This window comes from Poecile atricapillus, chromosome 6 (assembly GCF_030490865.1).
Source record: "Poecile atricapillus isolate bPoeAtr1 chromosome 6, bPoeAtr1.hap1, whole genome shotgun sequence".
In the NCBI taxonomy this organism is placed as follows: domain Eukaryota; kingdom Metazoa; phylum Chordata; class Aves; order Passeriformes; family Paridae; genus Poecile; species Poecile atricapillus.
In genome coordinates this window covers 16,901,006-16,926,028 of record NC_081254.1, presented here as the reverse complement: position 1 = coordinate 16,926,028, position 25,023 = coordinate 16,901,006, and the positions used below count along the sequence as shown (strand labels likewise).

The 25,023-nt window shown below is 39.4% G+C and overlaps 1 protein-coding gene across 1 annotated transcript; it reads left to right on the top strand.

Moving 5' to 3' along the window:
- The first annotated feature begins 953 nt into the window (after positions 1–953).
- On the top strand, positions 954–19,570 carry SAMD8 (sterile alpha motif domain containing 8). Its single transcript, XM_058841229.1, has 7 exons — positions 954–1,582; positions 2,772–2,924; positions 9,232–9,839; positions 11,596–11,691; positions 12,376–12,493; positions 12,982–13,132; positions 14,029–19,570. Exons 3-7 carry the CDS (start codon positions 9,265–9,267, stop codon positions 14,331–14,333), a joined length of 1,245 nt encoding a protein of 414 aa, XP_058697212.1. The 5' UTR covers positions 954–1,582; positions 2,772–2,924; positions 9,232–9,264; the 3' UTR covers positions 14,334–19,570.
- The last annotated feature ends 5,453 nt before the right edge of the window (positions 19,571–25,023 follow it).

The window sequence follows — 25,023 nt, the reverse complement described above, 5'->3', positions numbered from 1 at the left end:
AAATTGCACCAACTTGGCACTTGGAAGTGTGCAAAAAGTTGTGATTGACTGGCAGTTGGTGAAGAAGAATTCATGTCAAAAACAGTAGAGAATGCACATAATAGAGTGCACAAAATCTTGTTTAACTTAGTTGGCTTGCTCTCCTGTAATTTTGTTTTCCTGGTCAGATAAATTCTAGGGTATTTTGAATATAAATATCTGGAGTAAACAAAATAACTTCAACTAGCTTTATAAACTGATCCATTATAAACAGGAAGACAAGGTCCATTTGATTTTTTCAGGTTTATATGTATGTGTTCTATGGTTTGTCACTGATGAATTCAGATTCATCAGTTTTTCATCTAATGCTTTAAAGGCAAAAAAGAGAAACATTGTGGCGACTGAAACCGCACTTGATTCCTACATTGTTTGCAGATTCTGCCCAACTGGCAAAGTAAGTGGAACACACCCTCCAACTTCAGCAACTCATTTTGGGAAACTACAGATCATTTAGTGTAAGAAACAAAAGGAGGACAAAACAGACTGCGTAGAGATAAGCATCTCTGAGCCAACATCAAGGCTTCTGGAAAGAAGCATCTTCTGAGAGATGTTCTTCACAGTTTCTCTTCTGCATATCTGGTAGATAGACAGTCCATTACAATTGAGATAGTACAAGAGTGCAAATTTGCATAGGCTTGCTTGATGACTCCACAAATCGACTTAACTTTGAAGAATTTTGAAATGCAAAATTTCCTTGTTTCACTATAGCAGCATATAAGCTTTGCAATATATATATATATTTTTTAAGAACAAAGATCTCGAGGCCGCTTTCTCTAAAAAGGCAATGTCACTAACTTCATGGAGCTACACTGGCATCTCCGTTTTATTTCATCTGAAGCTACAACTGAGACTTGTCTCTGACCTCATAGTAATTACATCATCAACAAAACAAATCCTGACTGTTCCTCAAACTCTTGCAAAGGGCTGGCTGCTACCCCAGACGGTCGGTATCCAAAACAAATCTATTTCTGGAGCAACTTGCTTCTGATTTATCTGTCTCCTTCTATCCCCTCCATCTGTATTGTTTGTAGGTTATGGAGCTCCCGAAGCTACGGTGCCTTCTTGAAGCTTTCGTAAGTCGTGCGTGCTGTTCACATCTGTGCTTTGGATTCCCGTGCATAAATGACTGAGTGCTGTCAGCCAAGTGCTGACAGCCAGTTTTATTCTTTTTATACAGACATCAGTAAGGAATAATGCTGCAACTGAAACGTTTCGTAATGATTGCCTGATATGAGGCCTGACAGTATGACAGTCCTGTAAGTTTCCTCCGTTGTTGAAGGGTAGGAACACCTGCTGACGGACTGATCTCCAGCCTCTCACACAGCTCCGAGCCCCTCCAGGCAGAGGCCCCGTCCTTCCGCCCCGTCCCGCCCCTTCCGCCGCCGCCCGCCGGGGCTGCCGCCGCTTCCGGACGGGGGATGGGGGGTGGCGGTGGCTGCCGCCGCCGCCGAGGAGAGGCACGGGCAGAGGCGGCGGGAGGGCGCGGAGGAGCCGCTGCCGCAGCGCCCAGAGCCGGCGGGGCGGCACCGCCACTCGGCGGCAGGTGAGGGGGGGCGAGTTGCGGGGCCCTTCCCGGGCGGCCCTTCCCGGGGACCCTTCCTTCCCGCGGGGCCGCCCCGCAGGCGAGAGCCCGCCGGGTCCCCGTGGCTGCCCCCGCTGCGGCGGGAGCCCCCAGGGTGCGGGCGGGCCCCGCGGGTCTCGGGAGGGAAAGGGCTGCCCCGCCGCAGAGGCTGTGCGGGAGAACAGCTTCGCCTGCCGGGGGTAAGACGAGCCTCCTGTGCTGTGTGTCCGCGTTAAAATCCGCTCCGCCGTAATTGCCGCGCCCGCCCGGCCCGGCCCGGCTCTGCCGGGAGTGAGCGCCCGGCCCGCCAACACCGGCTGCGCGCTGGGGCCATGGCACCGGCGGTGCTCGGGCTGAGGGCGTCAGCCCTTGTGCCCGGCTGTGCCGCTTTGTCAGCCTCCTGAGGGGAGGCGTGCGAAGGTGTGGGACGGGTACCGAGCGGAGAAGGGGCTGGCACCGGGGGTCGAGGCCTGCGGGCTCCGTGCGGTTTGTTGTGGGGCCTGGGACAGAGGGGACCCGTGTGGTGTCTGATTCCCGCGTCTGCCTCCGCAGCAAACAGATCGTTCCTGGAAAAGCTGCTTTGTGTCAGTCTTGCAGTCAGAAAACCAAACAGTTGTACCGAGTCCAAATAGATATTCTTACTATTTTTTTCAATAAAATCGGTATGTTTTCTGAATACAAAGTGTTCAGTTCTGAATAAAAATGCTGTTGAGTGTGTAGGATATGATTATTAACAAGGCACAGCATGGAGCAGCGCTGTTACTGGTTTGCTTGTGTGCTTTTTGAGTTTCAGGGTTAAATGGTGGGGTCTGCCTGTGGGGGAGAGTGAGTGTGCAGGTTTAGGGCCTGAGCGTGAAGAAGTTGAAACTACTGGAAGTCGGTTCCACTTGGTCTCTTAAATCTGTGTTACTGATGCATGTTGTGGCCTCGGACCATTCACTTAATCATTGCTGACTGCTATTAAAAAACCCCAACGTTTCAAAAAGGTAGGTTTTTCCAGCTCCCTAAGTTAATGAAAGAGGCAAATGAGAGGTAGTGTTAGTATTAATGTTAGCGTTTGTAATAAGTTGGTCTCATGGTTTTGTATTCGAGGCTTCACAACACTCGTTCTCTGTTGTAAGATGACTTGTTGGAAGATTCCACTTGGCTAAGCTCTGCTCTGTCTCCACAGATCTCCCTCGTGCAGCTGGACACGGTGTCTGTGCCACCTCCACAGAGCAGCTGATCATGCTGTGCTCTGGAGTGGGAAGAGCTCAGAAGACGTTTCCTGGCGTTTAAGTGCCCCTCCTGTTTGGTAGGGGGTGCCTCTTGCTGGATATCAGAGGTAAGGAAATGCATGTGTCTTTTTCTTTTGCTTTTTATGATGTAGAAGAAAGGTTGAACTAACCTGCAGAATTAGTGTGAAGTGATTTTTATATCAAGTAAAGGAATTTTTGTAAGTTTCGTTAGTTTTTGTTTTTTGAGTACTGCTTAGATGTAAAGGAAATGTTCTGTACATTTGTAAATGACAAGAATTTTAAACTATCTTGTTTGCTCTTCTATGTGATATTCTTTTTGCTGGCTGGTTGGGGGTTTGTTTTAGTAGGATACTATTAAAATACAGGAATTGCCTAGGAATTGTAATCTTTTGGGTTCCGTAGTCTTGCTTTTCTTTGTACAGAGCTTGCTTTTGCAGCCCACTTAGCTGGTTGAGATCCACTAACCGTATTACATTGTGTGTATTTGTTTGATAATCCCGTAGCTTTTAGAATTTTTTTATTTCTTACTTACTTTAATGCATCTAAAATGAGGAAGGCTATTAGACTTTCACTAGACCAGAAAGATCAGATTGTAAATGGTAGTGGAGAGTAAGATGAAGCACAGTTTCACTTCAGATATTGTTCTGGTATTCATTTGGGTGGACAGTTGTTCCTCTTCCCGTATTTCCATTGTAAGATGAGGGTGTGGGAAGAAAGGGGGAGAAAGAAACTTGAGTTGTTACTTGTAAGTTGTATAGGGATAAAGAGCAGCAAACATTCTGTTACAGGAGGGATATACTACTTGAAACAGGAAGAACAATACTCCACACCTGATATTTAGCATGTAGAATGTTCAAGAACTTAGTCAAATAGTAATGAAATACTGTGAATGACATCCTAAGAGAAGCAGTGGAGTACTTGATCAGTTGTTTAAGAATCACTTGTGTGTGCCTTGAATTATGGTAGTAGGATAAAAATTTGTTTTGTTAGCTGGTTAGCAGATTAGGAGTTGAGCTGCTCTTAATGTTCACTTGAGTATAATACAACCTGTTTGGCTTAATGAGGTGTAAGAGTCAGGGAGCAATATGTATTCTGTTCATTTTGATGCAATATATAACTGTACTTGGTGGTTCTTAAGACACACATGTTTAGGTTTCAGGACTTTCTGTAGTAGCTACTGTCAGTCTTGCACGGAGGTGTCTTAACACAAAGACTCTGCTAAGAATATAGAGCTAATATTTGACCCACAAGCTGCACTTCAATAAATAATTCTCAAAAAGCTCATCTTCCTTGATGCCTTTATAACCTAAGACTAAACTAGTGTTACTTTGAGATTTCTTATCTTACTTTCAGGCATGGCACTAAGACCTTTGAGTGCAGTTAAGCTACTGCTGATCATCTCACTTATGATACCAAAGTCACTAATTAAAACTAAATGCAAGTTTTACAGCAGAATTTATGCATTTGAAATGATTGTATTCTTGCTTCAGGAAAATACCATTTTTTGTCTCATGGTGGGCATTTTGCTGTGTTTGATTAAATTTATATGTAGTATGGTAGCCATTGTATTTAAAAACTCCTGAAAAATCATGTATTGTTTTGCATGTGTTCTTTTTGTCCTTCTGCTTACAAGATACCTACCATATTATACGTATCTGGTGGCATTTAGAGGGTAAGGACTAAGTCACTGTATGCTATATGGCAGTGAAATCTTTGGTGCTATTTGCTTTAAATAAGCACTGAAGAATTTAAGTTTCCAGGAAGAGCAGGTGACAAGCTTCTCATGTAAGTCAGAGTCAGCAGAGTAGCTGAGCCTCGTGCTGCATAACAAGGCAGTGCTGTGTGTTCTTTTTCCAGCACAGCATTGCAAAGTTGATGTGTGACAGTAGCCTTATTATTGCAGTTTGGCTCAACACATGTTTCTCTGTAGCTTTTTTGTGCTGGGGAACCAAGGCCACCAACATGGGCCTTGTCCACGTGGGTGAAGTAGCAGCCTTTGCAAGGAACAACCTCTCCCCTGACGTATGGGATGTGCTCCTAAGCCAACAGACCCAGTGAAGTGGGGGGCTGAGTTGGAATGGCCTGTATTCAAACTGCAGCTTGAAACCTTCACACAGAAATGTAGGTTAAATCACTTGAGAGCTGATAGTTCTTCAGCATCCTTCCTAAAATTCCTCTCAAGGATGGTGAGAATTTGTAGCTAGGGAGAAAAAATCAAGGGGCAGTGCTCTCCCCCGTACCTGAGGGCAGGTGGTAAAGCAATAATGGTGCTAGTAGAGATTTTGTATGTGTGTCTGGGATAAACAAAACCAGTCAGCACTCTGATAACTCTGCAGACCTAACTAGGTTGTTTAACCTTTCAGCTGTGACTCTGCTCTAATCAAGTTTGTAGCCTAATGTTCCTTTGGTATTAATGCTACTTTTCCTTGGCTAGAGTAGTGATAAGCAGATTCGACTTACCATATATTTACCTCAATATACAGTCTCAAAGTCTGTAAGCTGGGAAAGTTAGGGAATTAATGGTTTGCTGTCAGTGATTCAGTAGACCAGAACGTGATAGAATCATGGACAATCATGTTGAGGGAGGTTGATTTTCTCTATATATACATCCAGGAAATTTTGCTATCAGCTAGGGCATACTAAGCCTCTCAGAACATCTTATTTCTTAAAATGCCCCAGCCAAATTGTAGGAATGTTTATGGCTCACAAAATAATATTTTTCTTTTAAAAAAGTAAATACTTAAACATATGCAGTTCATATGCATTTGTGTTCATGCTGTTAATTGAAAAGCTGGTGCAAGAAAATGGGACACACAATAAATACTGTTGACAAGCTTGCTAAGTGTTAATTCACAGTACCAGGAAAATAATCAACTGACTACAGACATTGCTGATGTCAGGTGAAAAGTATATTTTGCTGTCTGACGCTTAAGTCTATGCTTGCTTTGTGTTACTCATGTGTTATTCATCATTAAATAATGTTACCCATTATTTGGTTTCAGTGATAAAACTAGTAGCATGGAAGGCAAAGTAGTTACCAGAGCTGCTTCTTTCAGAAGACAGATGCAGTTATCTATGGGACTTGGCCTTTGCTGCATTATTCTTACACAGCAGTCCAGTGGTGTAAAAATTATGCAGCATTCCTCAGCTTCAAAAATGAACAGAAGCATTTGCACACAGGGATCTGTACTGTATTCCAGTTGTTAGGATTATTAGGGAAAGTGCCTTTTACCTTTTAAACCACAAAAATATCACCAATTGAGTAGTCTGAAAGGGAAGGCAGTTTCAGGGTTCAAGAAGTTGCTTTGTCATTAAAAAATGAGTTTAACTGTTGCTGTTGAGATTAAATTAGCTACCTGCTTTGTGTAATGTTTTAAATTTGTGTTTTGTGGTCATTTCTTTGTCTTTTTAAGTGTCTTGTTGTTGACAGCGTTTAAAAACAGAGCAGGTCCTATCAGTTGCATCTTGAAGTAAATGTAGACTTTCTCCCAGGTCCAGCCCATACTGACCTTTGATGGGTGTGCTCATTCAGTGTTTTAAGGTTACTTTTATTGCACATTTGGTAAGGACTGATTTTTATTCCGGCAGTGCCAGATGAAGGAAGACTAGGCTGCTGTTAGGCTACTTGACTTGTGACAAATGAGTAGAATTCTCATAGGTTAGGGACAATTTCCTGCCTTTGTTTTCAGAAGTTGCTTTGGTTAGAAGACTGTATCAGTAAGTTGAATGTGTTTGTGGTGAGTTTACATTCACTGCTTTTGGAAAACTTACGATGATTACTATGTTATAAAACTCACTGTGATTAATAACTTTTTTTTTTTCCAGTATTTCATCTGTATTTTTGAGTAAAGAAAGCAGGAAGTTCAGATAAGCAATCCAAGTTTGTTTATTTTTACAGGATGTTTTGGATTTAGTATAAGAACAGTGTTGATAATACACTCATGTTTTAGTTGTTGCTCAGTGGTGATGACCCTAAGTCCAGGAGTTTTTGGGTTTCCCCTGCTCTGCCAGTGAGGAGGGGCAGAAGAAGCTGGTAGAGACACAGCAGGACAGCTGATCTGAACCTGCCAAAGGAATACTCCATACCATGGAATGCCTTGCTTGGTATATAAATGAAAGGGGAGGTTGGCCAGGAGGGGCTGATCACTGCTGGGAACTGGCTGGACAAGGGTCAGCAGGTGCTGAGTAGTTGTAATGTGCATCACTTGTCTTTCTTGGGTGTTTTTCTTCTCTGTTTTTGTTATTTATGCTGTTATTATTACTGTATTTTACTTTATTACCATTACTGAACTGTTCCTATTTCATCCCCTTGGATTTACCTTTTTACAGTTCTCCCCTCCATCCCACTGCAGGGGGAGTGGGCTGGGGGCAGTAAGTGGGAGTGAGTGAATGACTAAATGATTCTTACTGCCACCAGGGATTAAATAGCAACCCTGGAGTAAAATAAAAATATTTAGTACAAAAAGGTCAATTAACTGATGATTAGTTGAAAATTAAATGTCATAATTTATTTTATTAGCTGTGACCAAAATAATTATTACAGTTATTTTTTGAGCTATGCTTACAGAAAGAGTAAGATGACATAAAAATGAGAAAATACCCTTTTATATGGAGAAGGAAGCATATAGTATATGCAGATATTCTAGTAGTTAGGTTTTTTTTTTTATTTTGGGCAACTATTTAAATCAAGGTATTAAAGCTTATATATTTATTGACTGTATATGAGGTATTGAGAAATTTTAGCAATGAATTAAGTACATGTTAATAAATAATCAACTCCTGGGAGAATATCTTCAGAAGTATCATGCCCTTAATTATTTTAGAAGGTTAAGTGTGATCTGTGTGCTCATTTTTCTTCTAAAATATTACTTTCGCACTGCTGGGAAATCTCATTTGGCAAATTGAATCTTCTCTGATATAGTATAAAATAGTTTGTGGTTCTGTTAGATGAAAGCCAGAAGAAAAGGTTGCATCCAATAATTATATTAGGAGCTCAGTAGGTACTGTACCTCTTTAAAAAAAGAAGTGAGGAGGAAAGAGGTTCTGTTTTTGGAAAGAGCTGTGCCCCTGAAAGACTCAGAACTGTGTTGAATATTAATGATGGGTTTGAGTACCAGTTTACTATAGACAGAAGCTAAATAATAGATTAAATACACTGTTTCCTAGCTTTCATTCTGAAAGCCTTGAATGATGTATGTGGCAGTAGTATATTGTACTGCCTTGTATTTTCTGAGATTTGGTTGGCATGATTGAAGCATTTTAGTTAATTAGACTGCTTTTTTAGTACAAAAGAACTGTGAAATTGTAGCTGTTTCTTAGATGGTAGCTGTACATGAGCCACCAAATATAAATTATGCACAAATCCATTGTCTACGGCTGTGGGTCTTCAATATTGCATAAACGTTTTAGTACTTGTACTTCACTGGTAGCCTTTCAAAGTGTTATATCATGTGTTCCACATAATGTCCCGTGGTTAACTTTTTTCCTGGTTGTTGTTTTGGTGACTTGTCACTGCCATGTGACTAAAATTTTGCTGAGCTCTCTCTCCTTCATTCAGGCAATATTCTAGAGTCAGAAACACAATTACTGGGAAATCTGTATGAAGAGAATACATCTCTTCTGGTTTTGGTGTGTTGCTGTGTTATCTACTACCACATCAATTTTAAAAATGCTTTGAAGCTTAATCCAGTGCTTCATTTCTAGTAATGTTACTTTTGAAAGCTTAGTATTTTAAAGGATTCACAATTCAGTAAGTATCTAGCTTAGTTATTGAGATCAAACAAAGAAATAGGATGGTTGTACCATAAACATATAACTAAGATACTTCAGCTCAATACTGTTGCAGATATCTAGACTCAGGTTTACTTTGAAGGAGTGGGGGAATGTCATGTCATCAAAGCTTCAGTATTTTAGAACAGTGGGGTATGTTGGACTGTATTGAAATGCATTATTTCAGCTTTAATTCAGTTTTCTGTGTTTGCTGGTTATACTTCCTTGTGTAGTTGGTGATCTGCAAACAGTGGAAAAGTCTAATGATTAAGCTGGTATTTAAAGAGTAGTATTTGATTTTCATTGCCTAATGTAATTAACAAAGGGATTTATTTATTTATTTATAACAAAATTAGAACAGCATACTGGATACATTTAGGAAATATTCTGCTTCTTGGAAACTTCAGATTTCTATTTAGGAGCAAATGAGATAATCTTAATTTAGTTTGTCTTGAATAAAGAAAAGCATTTTTATATTACTTACATTAAAAATTAGGTCTGGTTTTTAGCTATCTCTTATGTAAAATGTCTTGGGCTAATTAAGCACCTAAAATTGCACAACAGATGCTGGCATTTCAGTAATCTGTGTTAAACACTCTGGTGTTGTCTCTCTCGGATATGCAGCAGGTCAGTGTGATTGGCGGATAGAGGGGCACGATGGCAAGCAATAACCAGCTTTGCATTCGGCGTTGGACTACCAAGAACGTGGCCAGGTGGCTGAAGGAAGAAGGCTTCTGTGAATACGTGGATCTTATGTGCAACAGACACAGGCTGGATGGAATTACCCTGCTGACACTTACTGAGTATGACTTGCGATCCCCTCCTCTGGAAATCAAAATCTTGGGGGATATCAAGAGGCTGATGTTGTCCATTCGCAAACTGCAGAAGCAGCATATCGACGTCCTGGAAGAGCTGGGTTACACCAGTGAGGGTCATGCTGGCACAGCGTCCCCAGCTGGTTCACTGCAGGGGGCAGATTGGTTTTGTAATGGTGAAGTACCTCGGGACTGTGATGGACCAATTAGTGACTTGAATGGTGATCAGTATCAATATGCAAATGGGAAAAACAAACATGCCACTCGAAGACTGGACCCAGAGTACTGGAAGACAGTTTTAAGTTGTGTGTATGTCTTCATAGTGTTTGGCTTTACATCATTTGTTATGGTGATAGTACACGAGCGAGTACCTGACATGCAAACGTATCCACCTCTGCCAGACATATTTCTAGATAGGTAAGAAATTCTCTTTCTAAACAAAATAGTAATGTGATTGTTAAATTGTAGGCTGTATTTTCTCTGTTTTCAAAGTCTCATGTGCTCTAGAAGAAGGTTTCATGTGTTCTAGAAGATGCCTCTGCAAAATTGTAATAAGAGTCTAGTAAATCCTTCTGCTAAGATGGAAATGCAGATCAGTTAGATGCAGAGATTTAGTTTTAGGGGAAAATAAATTGAACTGTTGTTCTACCTAGTTTATATTTAGTTTTACATCTTAAACCCATTACAACACAGTAATTACTTTGTCCGTCCTCACATTGTAGTAAAAAGCATGATTGTCAGCTGGCATAGATATGCAGCCATATGCATTTTCTGAAATCCAGTTTCTGCTATGAAGCTTAACATATCTTGATATAAAAAACTTTGGACAAAGGAATACTTTGCTCTGTGAGTGAGCAAGGAAGTAGAAACGAAACTGCATTTTTACTGTATTTTTACTATATTTTTATTGTCACTGTCAGCCTGCTGAAGGTGGTCTAGGGAAACTCTGAAGTAGAATAAAAGGACCAGCGTCTCTTTAAACAGGGTATTAAACCACTGTTGTGACTTATGTAGTACCTGTTCATTTTTTTAAAGAAAATATTTCACTTCAGGCAAAGAAGAGACACAATGGCAAAGTTCAAACTCTAGTCATTGACCACAGATTTAATAGAGGATAAATGTTCCCTTTGAGAAAGTGCACTTGCACCATGGAGAACTTAGCTGCCTAGAGAGTTTTAAAAGATGAGCTAAACTGTTAGAAAGTTCAGCCTGTGTGATCTTCCTATTCCTGCCAGTAATTTCCATTTTTTTTAATGGCTTTCAAGAAGTCAGTAAGACTAATCTTTACTTTAATCTTGAGTAAGTGTGCAGAGCCCCTCATAAATTTATATATAAGTCATCAAGAACATGACCCATGTCCAGCAGAGTGGAAGAGGGTAGAGAGAACAGGAACTGCGGCATTACTGGATTTTGTTCCCAGGGTGCTACCATGGTATTCAGTGTGCAGGAGGATAGGGGAGGCCAGAAGGGAGCAGCTCATGAAACAATGAGGAGATTACTACAAAACCCATGTTTGAGCACCGCTTTGCTACTCCTTTGTATCAGGGAGAGCACAAAACTACGAAGAGCAGCATCTCTTGAAATCTGTTGATCTGTATTTTGGTGACTGAAGAGTGGAAATTGTTATTGGTGCCTTATGTGTGCAAGAAGGTCTTAGATCTTTTGCTGAGGAAGGCCGAAAGGTCTTGCAAACAATTTTTATTTTCCCTGATACTTTTCTGTGCAGTTCTGCTTTGTTAAAAGTGTTTAAGGTTTTTTGCCTTGCAGCATTTAATTCATTGTGTTGACATATGGCATTCTGGCGAGCATAAGCAGCATAATTGACATGATGCAAGTTTATGTCAGAATGAAGAAGGTTGTGAAACAATGGTAAAGGAACACATCCTGTTAGTCACGTGTAACTTAAGACAGCATACTAGAGATTTTTCCTGACTTAGTGAATTCTGTGTAAGCTGGAAGCACATTATTAGGAAGGAGATAATGTAATTGAATATATTTAAAATTTGGTTTCATTCAGTCTAACAAAATAATTTTTGCCTGTAGTTTATACTGTTGTCAGACGAAGGCAAATTAGTTTTGTGGTTAGAACTTCACATGCCCTTATTTTCAATAGTGAGACTAGGAAAAAAATTAAGCCTTTGTATTAACTTTCTTGCTTTGTCCTTTTTTTTAGTGTCCCTAGGATACCATGGGCTTTTGCTATGACTGAAGTATGTGGTGTAATTCTTTGCTACATTTGGCTCTTGGTTCTTCTGCTTCACAAACACAGGTAGATTTTATAAAACCCAAATTAACTGGTACTTTGATGCAGAGAAAAGACCATAACAAGAATTTATGATGATTGCTAAAGAATTTTCATTCCGTAAAAGAATCTTGTCAATTTCTAGTATGTTAAAATGGATTAGGGAGGATTTAATCAAGACTGATGGCTTGTGAATCTTTCAAAGGACTAATCTGAATTTACTTTTCTACCATATTTATAAGTAATTTCCTTCAGAAAATAGGTATTTCAGAGAGTTGTCAGTATATACACTCATGTGATAACAGTTTTGTGTATAAGAAAGTGCTACAAGAATTTCCACAGAATGTCTGAGCCAGCCTGGCAGTTTGCTTTCACTGAGGGATAAAAAATGCTTTTGTGTATGTGCATATTTTAAGTTACATTTTCACTGGTTCATTGATTTTTATCAGTTTGCCAGCAGAAGGTATGAGTGCCAAAGCTAGCATAAGAGTAGCTGCAGAGGTGGAGCTGTACTTTTTTGGTGACAGTAAGCTGGCTACAGTGTCTCACCCTGTCATGTGGAATCATATTTTTACAGTACTACTTAACTGGAAAAAAAAATGTTGTGAAACTTGCAGTAATGATGACAGGACTTAATGGGATTAATTCGGGGTGAGGTGAAATGTTTTTATCATAACTTCCCTGATCTCAGTTCCTGTGTACTTTTCCCAGATCTATACTTCTGCGCAGGCTGTGCAGCCTCATGGGGACAGTATTTCTATTACGTTGCATTACAATGTTTGTTACCTCACTCTCGGTGCCAGGCCAGCACTTGCAGTGTACTGGAAAGGTAAAAACTTCAAATGCTTTAAATTATTTTTCCTGTTTCCTTTTGTAAAAAAGTACTCGATTAAGATTGTTGCAACCATAGTGTTAGATATGTGTTTTTTTAAGAACATCATATTTCTCTCCTGTTTCCTTGCCCTTGCATTAATTAGCATAGGCAGGCAAACATCCCTGAGGGTCTTAGAAGTACTTGCCACTCTGGAGAGTACATTGTTTGGGGAAGGGTGTTCAGAATGTTTCACACTGTAAAGCAGAGAGAGTATGTCAAAGAGGTGTTTGTATTTAAGCTACTGACTTCATGAAGAGAGACTGGAAGGAAAGTAATTGCTTCTTTGTCTTGTTGGTTGCATGGTTTTGAAAATAAAACTCCAACAAACTATTACTACTGCACCCCTTCTCATAAAGGAAGGAAGCAGTACAGCTGACTTTAAAAACATACTATGTGGGCAGTGGGATTGGAACTTAATACAGGTTAATATCCATGTTTTCCAGTTGTATGGCAGCGTTTGGGCAAAACTCCAGCGGGCATTTGCAATATGGAGTGGCTTTGGAATGACTCTGACTGGAGTACATACATGTGGAGATTATATGTTCAGTGGTCACACTGTCGTCCTGACCATGCTCAACTTCTTTGTCACAGAATGTAAGTACAGAGTGTCAATACTCAAATGTCCTTCAGAGTACGTACAGAGGTGTGAAGTGTAAACATTTGAATGTTCTTAAGTTTTAAGAACATCTGCTCCTTGAACTCCTCAAGAAGTTCAAAGTGTAACATTCAAGCAAACAAATACAAATTCAGATTGCTGAGCTCTTTCTCAGGTTTGTGACAGTCAAGTCAAAGCCAGGAGAGGAACACAACCTCCCTGAATGAGGGGATGAGTAAGGCACTTTTCAATGAACACGAGCCAAGAAATTAGAAAGCCTTTCTGGCTTGCTACTGGGGGAATACTTGAGAAGATATTTAGGATTGTCTGTTACTATTCCCTTCTCTAGGTATCTGCCACTGACTCTTGTCAGACAAAATACCTGGCGGGGTTTCCGTACATTTAGTATAATCTGTAAAGCCAAACACCAAACCCCGTAATGAGTGAGAATATATGAGACAGTAGTACCCTTCTGTAAACACCAACAGTTATTTGATACGTTATAGCAAGCAAAGATAATTGAGTTCAACTGTGATGTAATGACTGCAATAACAGCAATGTAGCTTTCATTACATCCTCCTCCTTATAACATAGAAAAGACATGATTTTCATTAAAAGAAGTTGGTTGAAAAAAGAATTCTGCTTTGCAGAGTGCTAAGCCATTTAAAGATGCTCTTGTCAATCCAGAAATGCATTTGTAAATGAAGTCATGAACTGATAGACATACATAACATGTGTGGTTGCTTTTGTTGGATTTATTTGACTTGTATACAATATTTCCAAATGAAGAGAGTAATTTCATCTCATTTTGGGATGAATGATCTGTATAAAAACTTGAATGTCTAGGCCTGCATTTTGAGACAGTCAAGGTTAATCACATTCTGTTTTCTCCTAGATACACCAAGGAGCTGGAACTTCTTGCATACCTTGTCCTGGGTCCTGAATCTCTTTGGAATCTTCTTCATTTTGGCTGCACATGAACATTATTCTATAGATGTCTTCATTGCCTTTTACATCACTACGAGACTCTTTTTGTATTACCATACATTGGCTAATACTAGAGCATATCACCAGAGTAGGAGAGCAAGGATATGGTTTCCAATGTTTTCTTTTTTTGAATGCAATGTTAATGGTACTGTTCCCAATGAGTATTGCTGGCCCTTTTCAAAACCTACTATACTAAAAAGATTAATTGGTTGAAGACTGTGTGTGGGTTAGTTCAGATTTTTATGAAGCATTATGACTAAGATCCTACAAGGCTATCTACAAGGGGGAAGTCAAGTAACATTTTCACTCTATGATCTCCTCTTTGCCTTGTTTCTTAGATTCTTAGCCATAAAATGGGGTTCCCATACTTTACAGGGATGTGTTTTGTTTTCTCCTTATGAAAATAAAAAACAATGAAGGGATAAGTAAAGGCTATCAGTGAAGCATGAGTATAAACAGAATACTGTTACCCTTGGTAAGATTCTGTGTGAATGTTTATGGAACATCAGCCTCAAATATATATTGAATATAACACACTCTTTACAGGTCCCGATAATCTTTGTTACCCAAGTACCAGCCTTTACATACACTGGCAAAAAAAATTAGAGCTCTATGAAGCCTTTCTTTGAAAGCAGTCATAAATGTAATTTTTAAAACAAACTGTGTATATTTAAAGATTGAGGAGGTCTGTCTCATAATGAAGAAAGCAGTACAGTTCCTTGCTGAGAGGGTCTCTTAACTGTTAAATTACAAGTCTTGACAGTATAAATGGTCTGCATACAGGTTGCCAAAAATGAAGGTCTGCCTTGTGGCTGTGCAGTGATGATATATTTTTTAAATAAGAACTTAGTCTAGTCTATCAGTTGTCTGTATGGTTGCTCTAGCACTTGAAAGTTTTCCCTTTTGTGTTTAAATGAGTTAAAGTGGAGCATCCACTGAAAGTAAACTTAGCTTTAGTGAGTTTAAAGCCACAAAGTAACTTTTGTGTGGTCTTAATTGCTTTATACCTAAACCCCTGCATGCTTTTCAGGAGCAGTTCTTTAACATTGGAAAAACAGAACAGCTGTCTTCGTGTATCCTACTGTCCTGTAAATGGATGGGAAAAATGCATGTAGTATCTCTTTCAGGAATAGTAAAAATAGTGAGTATTGGAAATAGTGCTCATGTTGATGTATGTTTTAGCACTCTGGTGTCAACAATATGGTGAGTATCTCTGGATATATATATATGCACAGTATATTTGGTTATATATAGAGACACACAGTATACGTTTTTCTGACAATTATGAAAAGAGGCTAGTTCTTAAATTAAGTTGCTCATTTACTACTATAAGATACCATAAACAGTTGAGTTTTGCTTGTTGAAAAAACCAAACCACAACCCACAACAAAACATCCCCCGAAACCTCAAACCAACACTCCAAGTCCATAATGCATGGGCAGGGTCATGCAAGGGTCAGTGATTTCTTAGGCAGTGGATTGTAAGGGGACGATACTAATATTGTCTGTAAAGCCTTGAAATTAAGATTTGTGCTAAATGAAAACTGATATGTACAATGTACAAAATCATAAAAATGCCATAGACCTTTTAATTTGCTTATTGCAATTTCAGATGTGCAAATGTAGTGTAAGTCAGCTTTAGAAAGTTACACAAAGCATTTCCAGCTTGGTACTAGCTGACTTAGTTGGCACTGTGTACTTGTGTGTGCATGGAAATGAATCCATTTGGAATTTGCAGTTTTGTGTTCAGAGGCTTGTAATCTACTGTGGGCTACTCCTTGCTGTATTGTCTTCCTTTTATAAATCTTGATTGTACTAACTTGACTACCTTACACTCTTCATAGTATATCACTTTTGTAACTTAATTTAGCTCCTATTCCATAGAAGAAGAAGAAATCTTAGAGTATCTCTGCCAACTGCAATGAGCACATGTACACTGTACTATTCCAGAGATTTTTATATTTGTAACATTCCAATTTTTTAGCAAAATTGCAGGTTTAATACTATATTCAATCTACCATAGCCTGGTGGCTTTTGCCATCCAAATTGGGGGAGTATGCTTACACTTAAAAAAAAGGAAAAAATATTCTGAAATATTTAAAGACTTGCCATTTGCTGCTCTTAACTTTCTGATTTCAGAAAGGCAATTTGAACATTCCTCTTGAGACTTCATAATGAAAGAGCTCTATTTGTTAACTTATATTTGCCTTTGCAATGCACACAGTTGTGAATGCTGTTTTTCTAAACTCTAGGAAACATCTGTTCTTAGGATGTGCAGGATTGTAATCTGAGTTATATGGAGAGGTATGCAATTAAACTTGCAAAGCTGTTGAATCTGAAAATAACCATTTGAGTGGTAACTGGCATAACTGCATCTAAACTGCAATACTATTTTACAACTTAGACATGCAGGAGAATTTTCAAGTACAGCCCAGTGTAACAATGTTTACATAAAGTAAAGCTTTAACATTTCAATATTTTTATTTTTTGTAGTGAAGTTCATATACATTGAAATGTAAGGATTCTTTGTTCTAATTTAATTTTCAAATTCTGTTAAGTAAATTGTGTTTTAAATCAGCCTTGTCTATCACTGTTTTTTAAAAGAAGCTTGTTCTTTTGTGCTCTTTCCCTTCTAATCCAGGATCTAAGTCCAGGATAAGTAATATAAAATACTTGGTTTTGTTAGCATTGGAATGGATTAAAACATTGTCAGGGTAATTGTCCTCTGCTATTTTGGAAATTCCCCTTTTGTCTGTCTGTAAACATGCAAGAGGAAAGCTTGAAGTTGATAGAAGACAGAAAAATGTGATCTTGCTTAGAAGATAGCACAGGTCAGTCTGTAGAGTTGGGAATGTATGCTTTATTGTTAATTAGATGGAAACAAGTTGCAGGTAGCTGATAAGCTTAACATTTTGTACCTCCTTTTGAGTTAGTGTTTTAAAAGCATTTTACTGATTCTATTGCTGACGAGCACTTATAAGAAAAGACAGCAGAGCACCTTGGGCCTTGGATTTAATGCTTAGTATGTTCAGGGATGTCTTCCTTTATGTTCACACGCCATCATTGCTCTCCTTTAACATGTTGCACCTCTTGTGCTAAGTTGTCTTCTGTGGTCTGTGTGAGTGCCCACAAAATCTGAATTCAGAATAATGAATGAATTACTGTGGAATGCCAGCAAGTGCAAGTGTCTCAACATTAGTACTACAAACTGCACAAACGAATCATGTTGCAAAGTCTGAAATTAGTAACCATATATACAAAAGAAAGAGAGGGTCACATTTTTTTTGCTAGCTTAGCAAATTTAATAATATTTGAGACCTGGAAATAGGGTTGAGCTCTTCCTTATTAGTATGTACACACCTGCAAGTGATAGCCACACAGGCTCTTCCCCATCTTTTTTCTTTGTTTTTTTGTACCTTATGACACAGTTTCTTGTAATAGTTTTCCTAAACTTTTTGCCTTTAGTTTTTCATTTATGAAAGATCCCTTTAGTGAGTTATGAGATTACACCTGCACTGAATTAGACCTTCATATATGTGGTTTTTAACAAATTCTGATTACACTGACAAGAACTTATGAAAGGATCTTTAAGCAGGATTTTCCAACTGATCTTGAACAATGCTATAGAAAGCTTCCATATATGCAAATTATCTTCATGTGGCAAACATGGTAATACTTACACACAAAGTATTGGTACAGAAATGTAGCTTGGCCTGAAGTATTTAAATGTCCAAGACTAGCAAGAATTGGATCCCATAAATACACTGTTTGACTTGTATGCTTAACTTCAAGCAAATTACAAAATACTCGTGACTTCAGTAGGTGTTACTATTTTAGTTTAAACATTTTTTTTTATAAGACCCAGTACATACTGTGTGTGGTATACTGCTACAGTAATGGGAATAGGTAATGTCACTTGCTTTTTGTTTTGCTCTGATGTCTCCCCCCCCATCTACTGTAGAAGAAAACATTCCAAATTCAAAGCAGAATTTCAAAGAAATTGCTACTTAACTGGGTTCTGAAAGAACAAATCTGTAAAAAAACAAAAGACTGAATAAAACCTTGATAATTATCTTCTTTAAGAAGCAAAGGTCAGTTAAATGATTTGGGGGAAAAAAAAAGTTATTTTTTGATGCAAGCTTTTTAAGTAAGGTCATTTAGAATTACTGAAACCCTCCAAGGAGGGTAAAAGCACAGGTTCCTATAATATTTTCTGTACAGCTGTATATTGTATAGTGCCAAAAAGAGAGTTAAAGAGGAAAGAGTTGGGTTCAGACACCAGTAAAAATCTTTTGCAGCAATTAATGCCTCGTTGGTTTTAAACAATGGTCTGCGTGCTTAGTGTTATACTTGTCCATGACTGTTTAGCTAACTTTCTGGTGTATGAAAGCCCACTTGGTTTTCAAACATCAGTCATGGAAAAAACAATAGGTTTTATGGACCTGGAGTGTAACAAAAATAACTTAAAACATCTGTGATTGTTTTTTATCCTGTCCATGCAGTTCCTGCTGAAGAGTTAGGGAAAATTTGCAGTAATCTACAGACAATACCAATTATTTTGTTGTGTTTAATAGCCATGGGTACCTTTTTAGAAATCTGACCTGTAACTTCAAAAACCACCATAGTCTTGTCAAGATGGAATTATATTTGACAGAAGTCCTAGCAGTGAGACAGTTTACCCTCTGAATTATTTTGTGCCTGCAGACGTCAACAATAAGTGTTAATTGATAGACCACTGGTTTATAAAATTATAAAATTTTTCTGATCTATCTTTGACCTTGTCATTATTCTAATTGAAAGAGTATTCCTGGGGGAAAAAAGTTCTTTGGAGTGAACCTACTGATGTCTTGTTCATTATATGAAGAAAACCACAAAAAAACCCTCACAACTCCTCAAACACTGCGGTATTGTGAACACTGAACCTTCCATATAGCAGTATCCTACAGACTTACCACTTGTATCCTGACAAATTTGCAGTGAGTATTATGTACATAATTCAGTGACATGTGCATTTTAAAAGCCAGTTTGTAATAAGTGTGTAAGAACTTAAGGCAATAAATGTGGAGCACAATAACCTGACCTATTAGCCCTGACTGTGTAGTTAGAAAGACTAACTATAACTTAGTTTTGCTCTATCAATTCAGTTTTGTCAAATAATGGAGAAATTTTGTGAAATTTTGAGAAACCACAAACTGCGTTGTACAAGGTATTTAACATAATAAGGATGTAGAAACATGGCTTTTCACACTGAACAGTTCCTTCAATTTTGTCCCAACTGAGAAAATAGTGTTATCTAATGGCTAGAAGGTATGCCAGTGAAGTGTAGAGTACTGTAAATAAGTAAATATTGTTTTGATTCTAAACTCAGATTGAATTAATATATTGTTTTATATATTTGTTGTGTTAAACATATTTAAAAATACTAAAATAAAATATTTGAAAGATGACAAATGCTTGATTTATTTTATGCACAAAATGATGGCTCACTGTCTGTGTTAGCGCTGTGACTGTGAAAGTATTCCTGAGCATAGGGCTCATGGTGTTACGAGGTCTTGCTTCAGTATGGAAGTAATGCTAACAAAATATAATTGGTACATCCTGTGGGAATGTGTTACAAGTATGTACATATATTTTCTGGACTATTATTTATTAAAAATAATTCCTGGAGCAATAACTGTTCTGGATGATGCAGGAATTGTGGATTTACAGCTGTGGTCTTAAGTTTGCACCTGTAATGGGTTTGACTTTTCTTTTGGCACTGATCTGTGACAGATTCTGGTAAAATTACTGGTTTTTCCTGAAACAGGGAAACAGCTGCCAAATACTAAATTCCTGTTGCTGTCAAAATTGTACTGAAGTTTGATACTAGGATAGGATAGGTACTCACTGCACTGTTCATAGAAATAATTTGACTTGTGCAAAATATTGACAGCCAATTTGGTAACAGCTCTGTTTCTTTCTAATAGCATCATTAGTTTATCAAAAGGTTCTTTTCAAGTTCTAATGCCACAGAATGCAAGATCAATTGGGAAGAGGCAATGCTTTTCAAACAAGGATTCATAATTAAATTTAAATATAAAAAAAAAATTCACTTTTTCCCCCCCTCTGCTACATGAAGTCATCAAAACTGAATCTGTGTCTCTTGATCACTGATAGAGTCTCGAGTACTCTAATTGGAGATTAATAGCCCTAAAAAGAAAGGGGCAGAGAGGAAGAGGAGACAACAGGCAGCAAATTTCCTTTTCTTTGTAACACTAAAGGAGGGTCTTTAGGCAATGTAGGGAATAGCATTTCATAAGTATTGTGAAGGAGAGTGGGGAATGAAGCTTGTGTGAAGTACAAAAAAATATTCAAGAGGTGACTCTCCACTAGGGAATCTCTCTGGTGTGCGGATGGAAACGCCAGAAAGGGGCTGATAACATTAACCTGCAATTTTACTAGATTTTGCAGCTTCTTTAAAAGTCTCATGACAAAGGCCCCTTTCAGAGATTTTTTGATTAAAATAATTTCATGATGTTAGGGGTTTGTGGGGTATTTTTGGCAAAGCTAAACAGCTAAGACTTCTGTATCCTAATGGCACTGTAAAAAAGATTCCTGGGTGGATTTTTTTTGGTATTGCAGGGAGGTTTGTAATACTGAATCTGTACAGAACAATAACTGGATGTGACTGTTGTTTACATAGGCGTGAAACCTTTGAGACATCATAAAAACTGTTTTACACATGATTCTGCCAGAAATACAATGGAGTGATATGCCCATCCTTCCGTGCTCCAAGAACCAAGGTGCATTTCATGTTACAGCAGAAAGTAAGTGGAGCATGTCCTGCTGGAGGAGCAGGGCTGTGGCAGCACCGTGATCCAAAGGGCCTTTCAGATGCACACTTGAATTGTGTGCCCCAAGTGGCAGTTTGACCTACAAACAAGCCCAAGTTATGGAGAGAGAAGGCAGCAGTGAAAACATAAAGCACAGACTTCATCTTCTGCAAAACCACAAATGTTCTTTTGTGTCAGGCTTCAGCCAATCTAAACTGTAGTCAGTGCCCAGATTAGGTCTGGGTTCTTGCAGTCCTTATTTTGCTTCCCAGTGGGTTCCAGTCTATCCTAGCAAGCTCTGCCTTCTCTTGTGAGACACTGACTAGGCTATGGAGGATGTTGCCTTAGTTCAGTTTCCTGATGAATGATTTGAAGGTGTGCTCTCCTGCTCCCACACCAGCAAACAGCACTGCAGGGCGCTGTGGGGCACTGCTTGGAACCAGTGTTCCTCAAGAAGACAGCAAAGTTTGTCAGCAAGTGCTTTAATGAGGGTGCCAAAAAGGGATTTAATCTGTAACAGGGTTGCAGGGTACTTGCCCAAAGGCTCTATCTCTTGTTTCTGTCCTGCCAATTAAAAATAGTGCCCATGGCTAATGCCAGGGGATGTAACAGCCCTACATGGGACAGGTGCAAGCTGTCAGTCAGGAGGCTGGAAATACCTAGAAAAGTATCTGCTCTCCTTTGGGCTCTGTGAGATGATCAAGAGGAGAGAGCAGAGTTAAAAGGAGAACAGTTTGCAGCAGGCTGTGCTAAAGGCAGCCCCTGCTGGACACCTCTGGCTGCTCTGGAGATGACTCCTTCCCAAAGGTGCTCTTCTATTTGGTTGTTCTGGTTTTATCAGGCTGTTTCCCCAAGCTGTGGGTTGCTGCAACTGAAAACCAGAGTTTTAGCAAAAGGCTGGTTTCTGCTTCTGGTAAGCTGGAACATGGACTACCATTCAGGTGCTATCTCTGACCCAGCACTGCAGAAATGCTGTGTTGATGATTTGCACTGGGATTTGGGCAGCAGGGATAGGCTGGTGTGAAGGCATGACCGAGTCAGGGCTGTACTGATGTGTGCACACTGCCCAGAGTTTATGTGACAGAATTCATTTATAATCTTCCAGGAACAGTTTCCTACAGGACAGTTACACCAATAGCTAAATCAACAGACAGGCTCCTTCTCGGGCATTATCTCTACCACATCCAAATGCACCAGAGTTAATTTCAAACCTGTCCTAGCTGGTGTGGTTCACAGATGGTTCACAGCCTGTGTCATTTTCACTTTGGCGTTCCTGGGGGATGTGGACTTTATCATCTGATGGCTGTTGATTTGCCCTTGGTTTTCCACATACTATTTGTAAGTACAAATCACTGCTCAGCTTTTCCTATGGCATGGGAGAGCTGGCAATTAATGACAGAATAGCCCAGACCACTGCAGCACCATGGCAAGCCACAGGATCTTCCCTGCCAGCACACAGTGTGGTGACCATGTCATCCAGAGGAAAGCCATAGCCTGAGCTTACCTTTATTCACATTTTACCTAGAGGTTCACAGTTCAGTTCCAGCTAATCCAATGCTACCATGTCACATGCAGGAAGAATTTACACCTAGAGCTGCACAAAGATTAAGGACCTGTCTCTGCTCTAGAAGTTAATCTTAAGAAATCCCCCACATAAGGCTAAATGCACATATCATTCTTGTTTCACCTCTTAAGAGACACTGGCCACCAGTCCCAGCTGTGCAAGATGTGGGACTTGAAATCCATTTGGATCCTGGGGCAGTAGGTGGTTGGGATGCAGGTCCCTGGTAACTCAAATGCCAGCCAGACCACTGAAGAACTGTGAGAATTCATTCTCAGTCAGGTAAGAAAGTTGCTGGCTTAGAAAGGAGGATTTCTTACTTCCCTTTGTAAGAAATGAGGGAGCTTAACTGAGGGTGGAGTGACAGATCTATAAATTCATCGGTGTTTCTGAAGACATTTATCAGGAGTAAAATAAAGGTATTTTGGGTTCTTTAATCAAGAGTGCTGACTTGCTTAAAGATTGTATCTTAATGGATAGTAGTATGTGGTGTTCTTGAAAGCTTTTTTCTGTTTTAGATCACTAAGAGGAATTTAGTTTTCTCTAAAGATTTTTGTACATTAATGTTCCCAAGTGCAGAAGAGAAAAGGCTGAAGTTTACTTGGATTCAGATACATTTTTCTTGATTCTTTTTCTTCCTTTTCTTCCCTCAATCACAGAAATCTTAAGAAAAAGCTTGTACAGCATTATCCATCTTCCAGTCATCATCCCTGGAATATTGTCCTGCCAGATCTGTGATAGGCATGAGCTAACTTGTCAGCTTGCTACAAACATAGGCGGTGTAACTGGGGACTCCCACCCCATTTAGATAAAGAAACCAAAGACAGAGGATGGCTGACAAGATTGCTGAGTCTTCCAGGGCAGACCTATGGGGAATCTCATGGCAAAACCCTCTGAATCGTGCTCTCAGGCTGAGGATCCCATCTGGCACAAACCTTGTGTGCTGCTACATCCTTTTTGCTGCCTGAGTATAGGCCAAAGGTGAAGATTTTTGGAAGCCCTTTTCTTCTGCCAGAAGTGATTAATGGAAAGCAGACGGCCAGCAGATCAGAATAACAGCCTGAGTGTCAGGATCCTGCCAAAAGAAGTATCCCTGTGCATTAGGATTACTGAGCACTGGCTTTTGTCACTTGAACATCTGTATCCTGCTCTAAGGACTTCAAAGCACATCTGAGATTCATCCTCTTGGAAAATAAAAGCACAGTAGTCCCAGGCATGCCAAAGATTGCAGTGGGCTTAATCAGACAAGCCTATTATACTGCTCTGGATTCTCAGAGACCTTATTTAAAACAGTGAGAATATCTTCAAATCAGTCTCCTATACACAAATTCCCTGAGCTGTAAGAAATCAGGACAACAATAAAAGAAAATAAACACATTATGAATAAAGCTCTTTGCCTGCAATGAAGAGCTGAGTAAAACTAAAAATAACCACAAACAAAAATCCCCAAAATAAAACCCAACCTCCTCCCCTCCTACCCCCCCCCAAAATACTCCAAATCCCCAAGAAAACTAGAGAGAGAGGAAAACAATGCGATTGTTCTTGGTCCCATGCATTGTGCAGTCTAAGCCAGCTCACAGAAGCCTGATGAGCTGTCAGCTGCTGGCAGTGCCAGCTGTGGAGGCATGGAGAAGACAAGGCTGTGGATTGAGTGGCAGGTTGGATACTGCAGAGAAAGGCCAGGGAGGCTGATGTATCAGAAAGCATCCACAGAAACACTTCACACTACTTTTACTGCAACTTGTGTCAGAAAATACTGCCAAGTATATTGAAAATGGTGCTGGAGGCATGAAAGCCTGGAACAGAATGTCCCCCTCCTGGGAACGACCACAGCTCAGCTGAGATACCCCAGCATGAAGTCCTACACAATATGACTCATATTTGGCACTTAGAGCAGCTAATCTTATGCTATAGTACTGAACAAATGTCAGCAGCCATGTAACAGCACAAAGTTCAGAAGTTCACAGTATCTCTGAGTCAGACATCCTGGACTGGGCTCATGGATATACAGCCTGGAACTGCATTTGATTAATGCAAAAGCCATCTTTATTCTGGGATTTTGTTTTTGTTACTTCTTTTTCATAACCTGAAATATTGTCAAAAATATTGGATATTGCAGGGTTTGATTTTCAAAGGGTAGATTCTTTGTCCCTTCCTGGCTTAAAAGTATTTGAAAAAAAATACTCTGTTCACACTTGCAAAGCACAGGTATTTCCATTTACTGCTGCTGGGTGAATTTTCAGTGTTGGCAGGACCCTGGATGATGATGCCATCAAGCTGAGGCATGTTAGGCTGCTGCTCGATGGAGCTGTTTCCTGTGTCTAAACAGAACCGAGATTTCCATGTACAGCATCTTGCAAGCTTTATCTTTGTCATTCTCTAGCTTCTATTTTAGTGTTCTGTATAATAAGTCTTATATTATTATCTTCTGATCTCATTACAGCCTTCTCCCATGAATATCTAATCTTGGTGGATGAATCTAGCACAGTGAAGGATGACTTTTGGGTAGCTGCTGATTTAATTATACTGGA

Excerpts from the sequence above, each read along its gene's own strand:
- SAMD8 (XM_058841229.1), top strand. The coding sequence starts at position 9,265 with ATGGCAAGCAATAACCAGCTTTGCATTCGGCGTTGGACTACCAAGAAC. Across the intron at positions 9,840-11,595 it reads CCAGACATATTTCTAGATAG|TGTCCCTAGGATACCATGGG; the intron begins GTAAGAAATTCT and ends CCTTTTTTTTAG. Across the intron at positions 13,133-14,028 it reads CAACTTCTTTGTCACAGAAT|ATACACCAAGGAGCTGGAAC; the intron begins GTAAGTACAGAG and ends GTTTTCTCCTAG.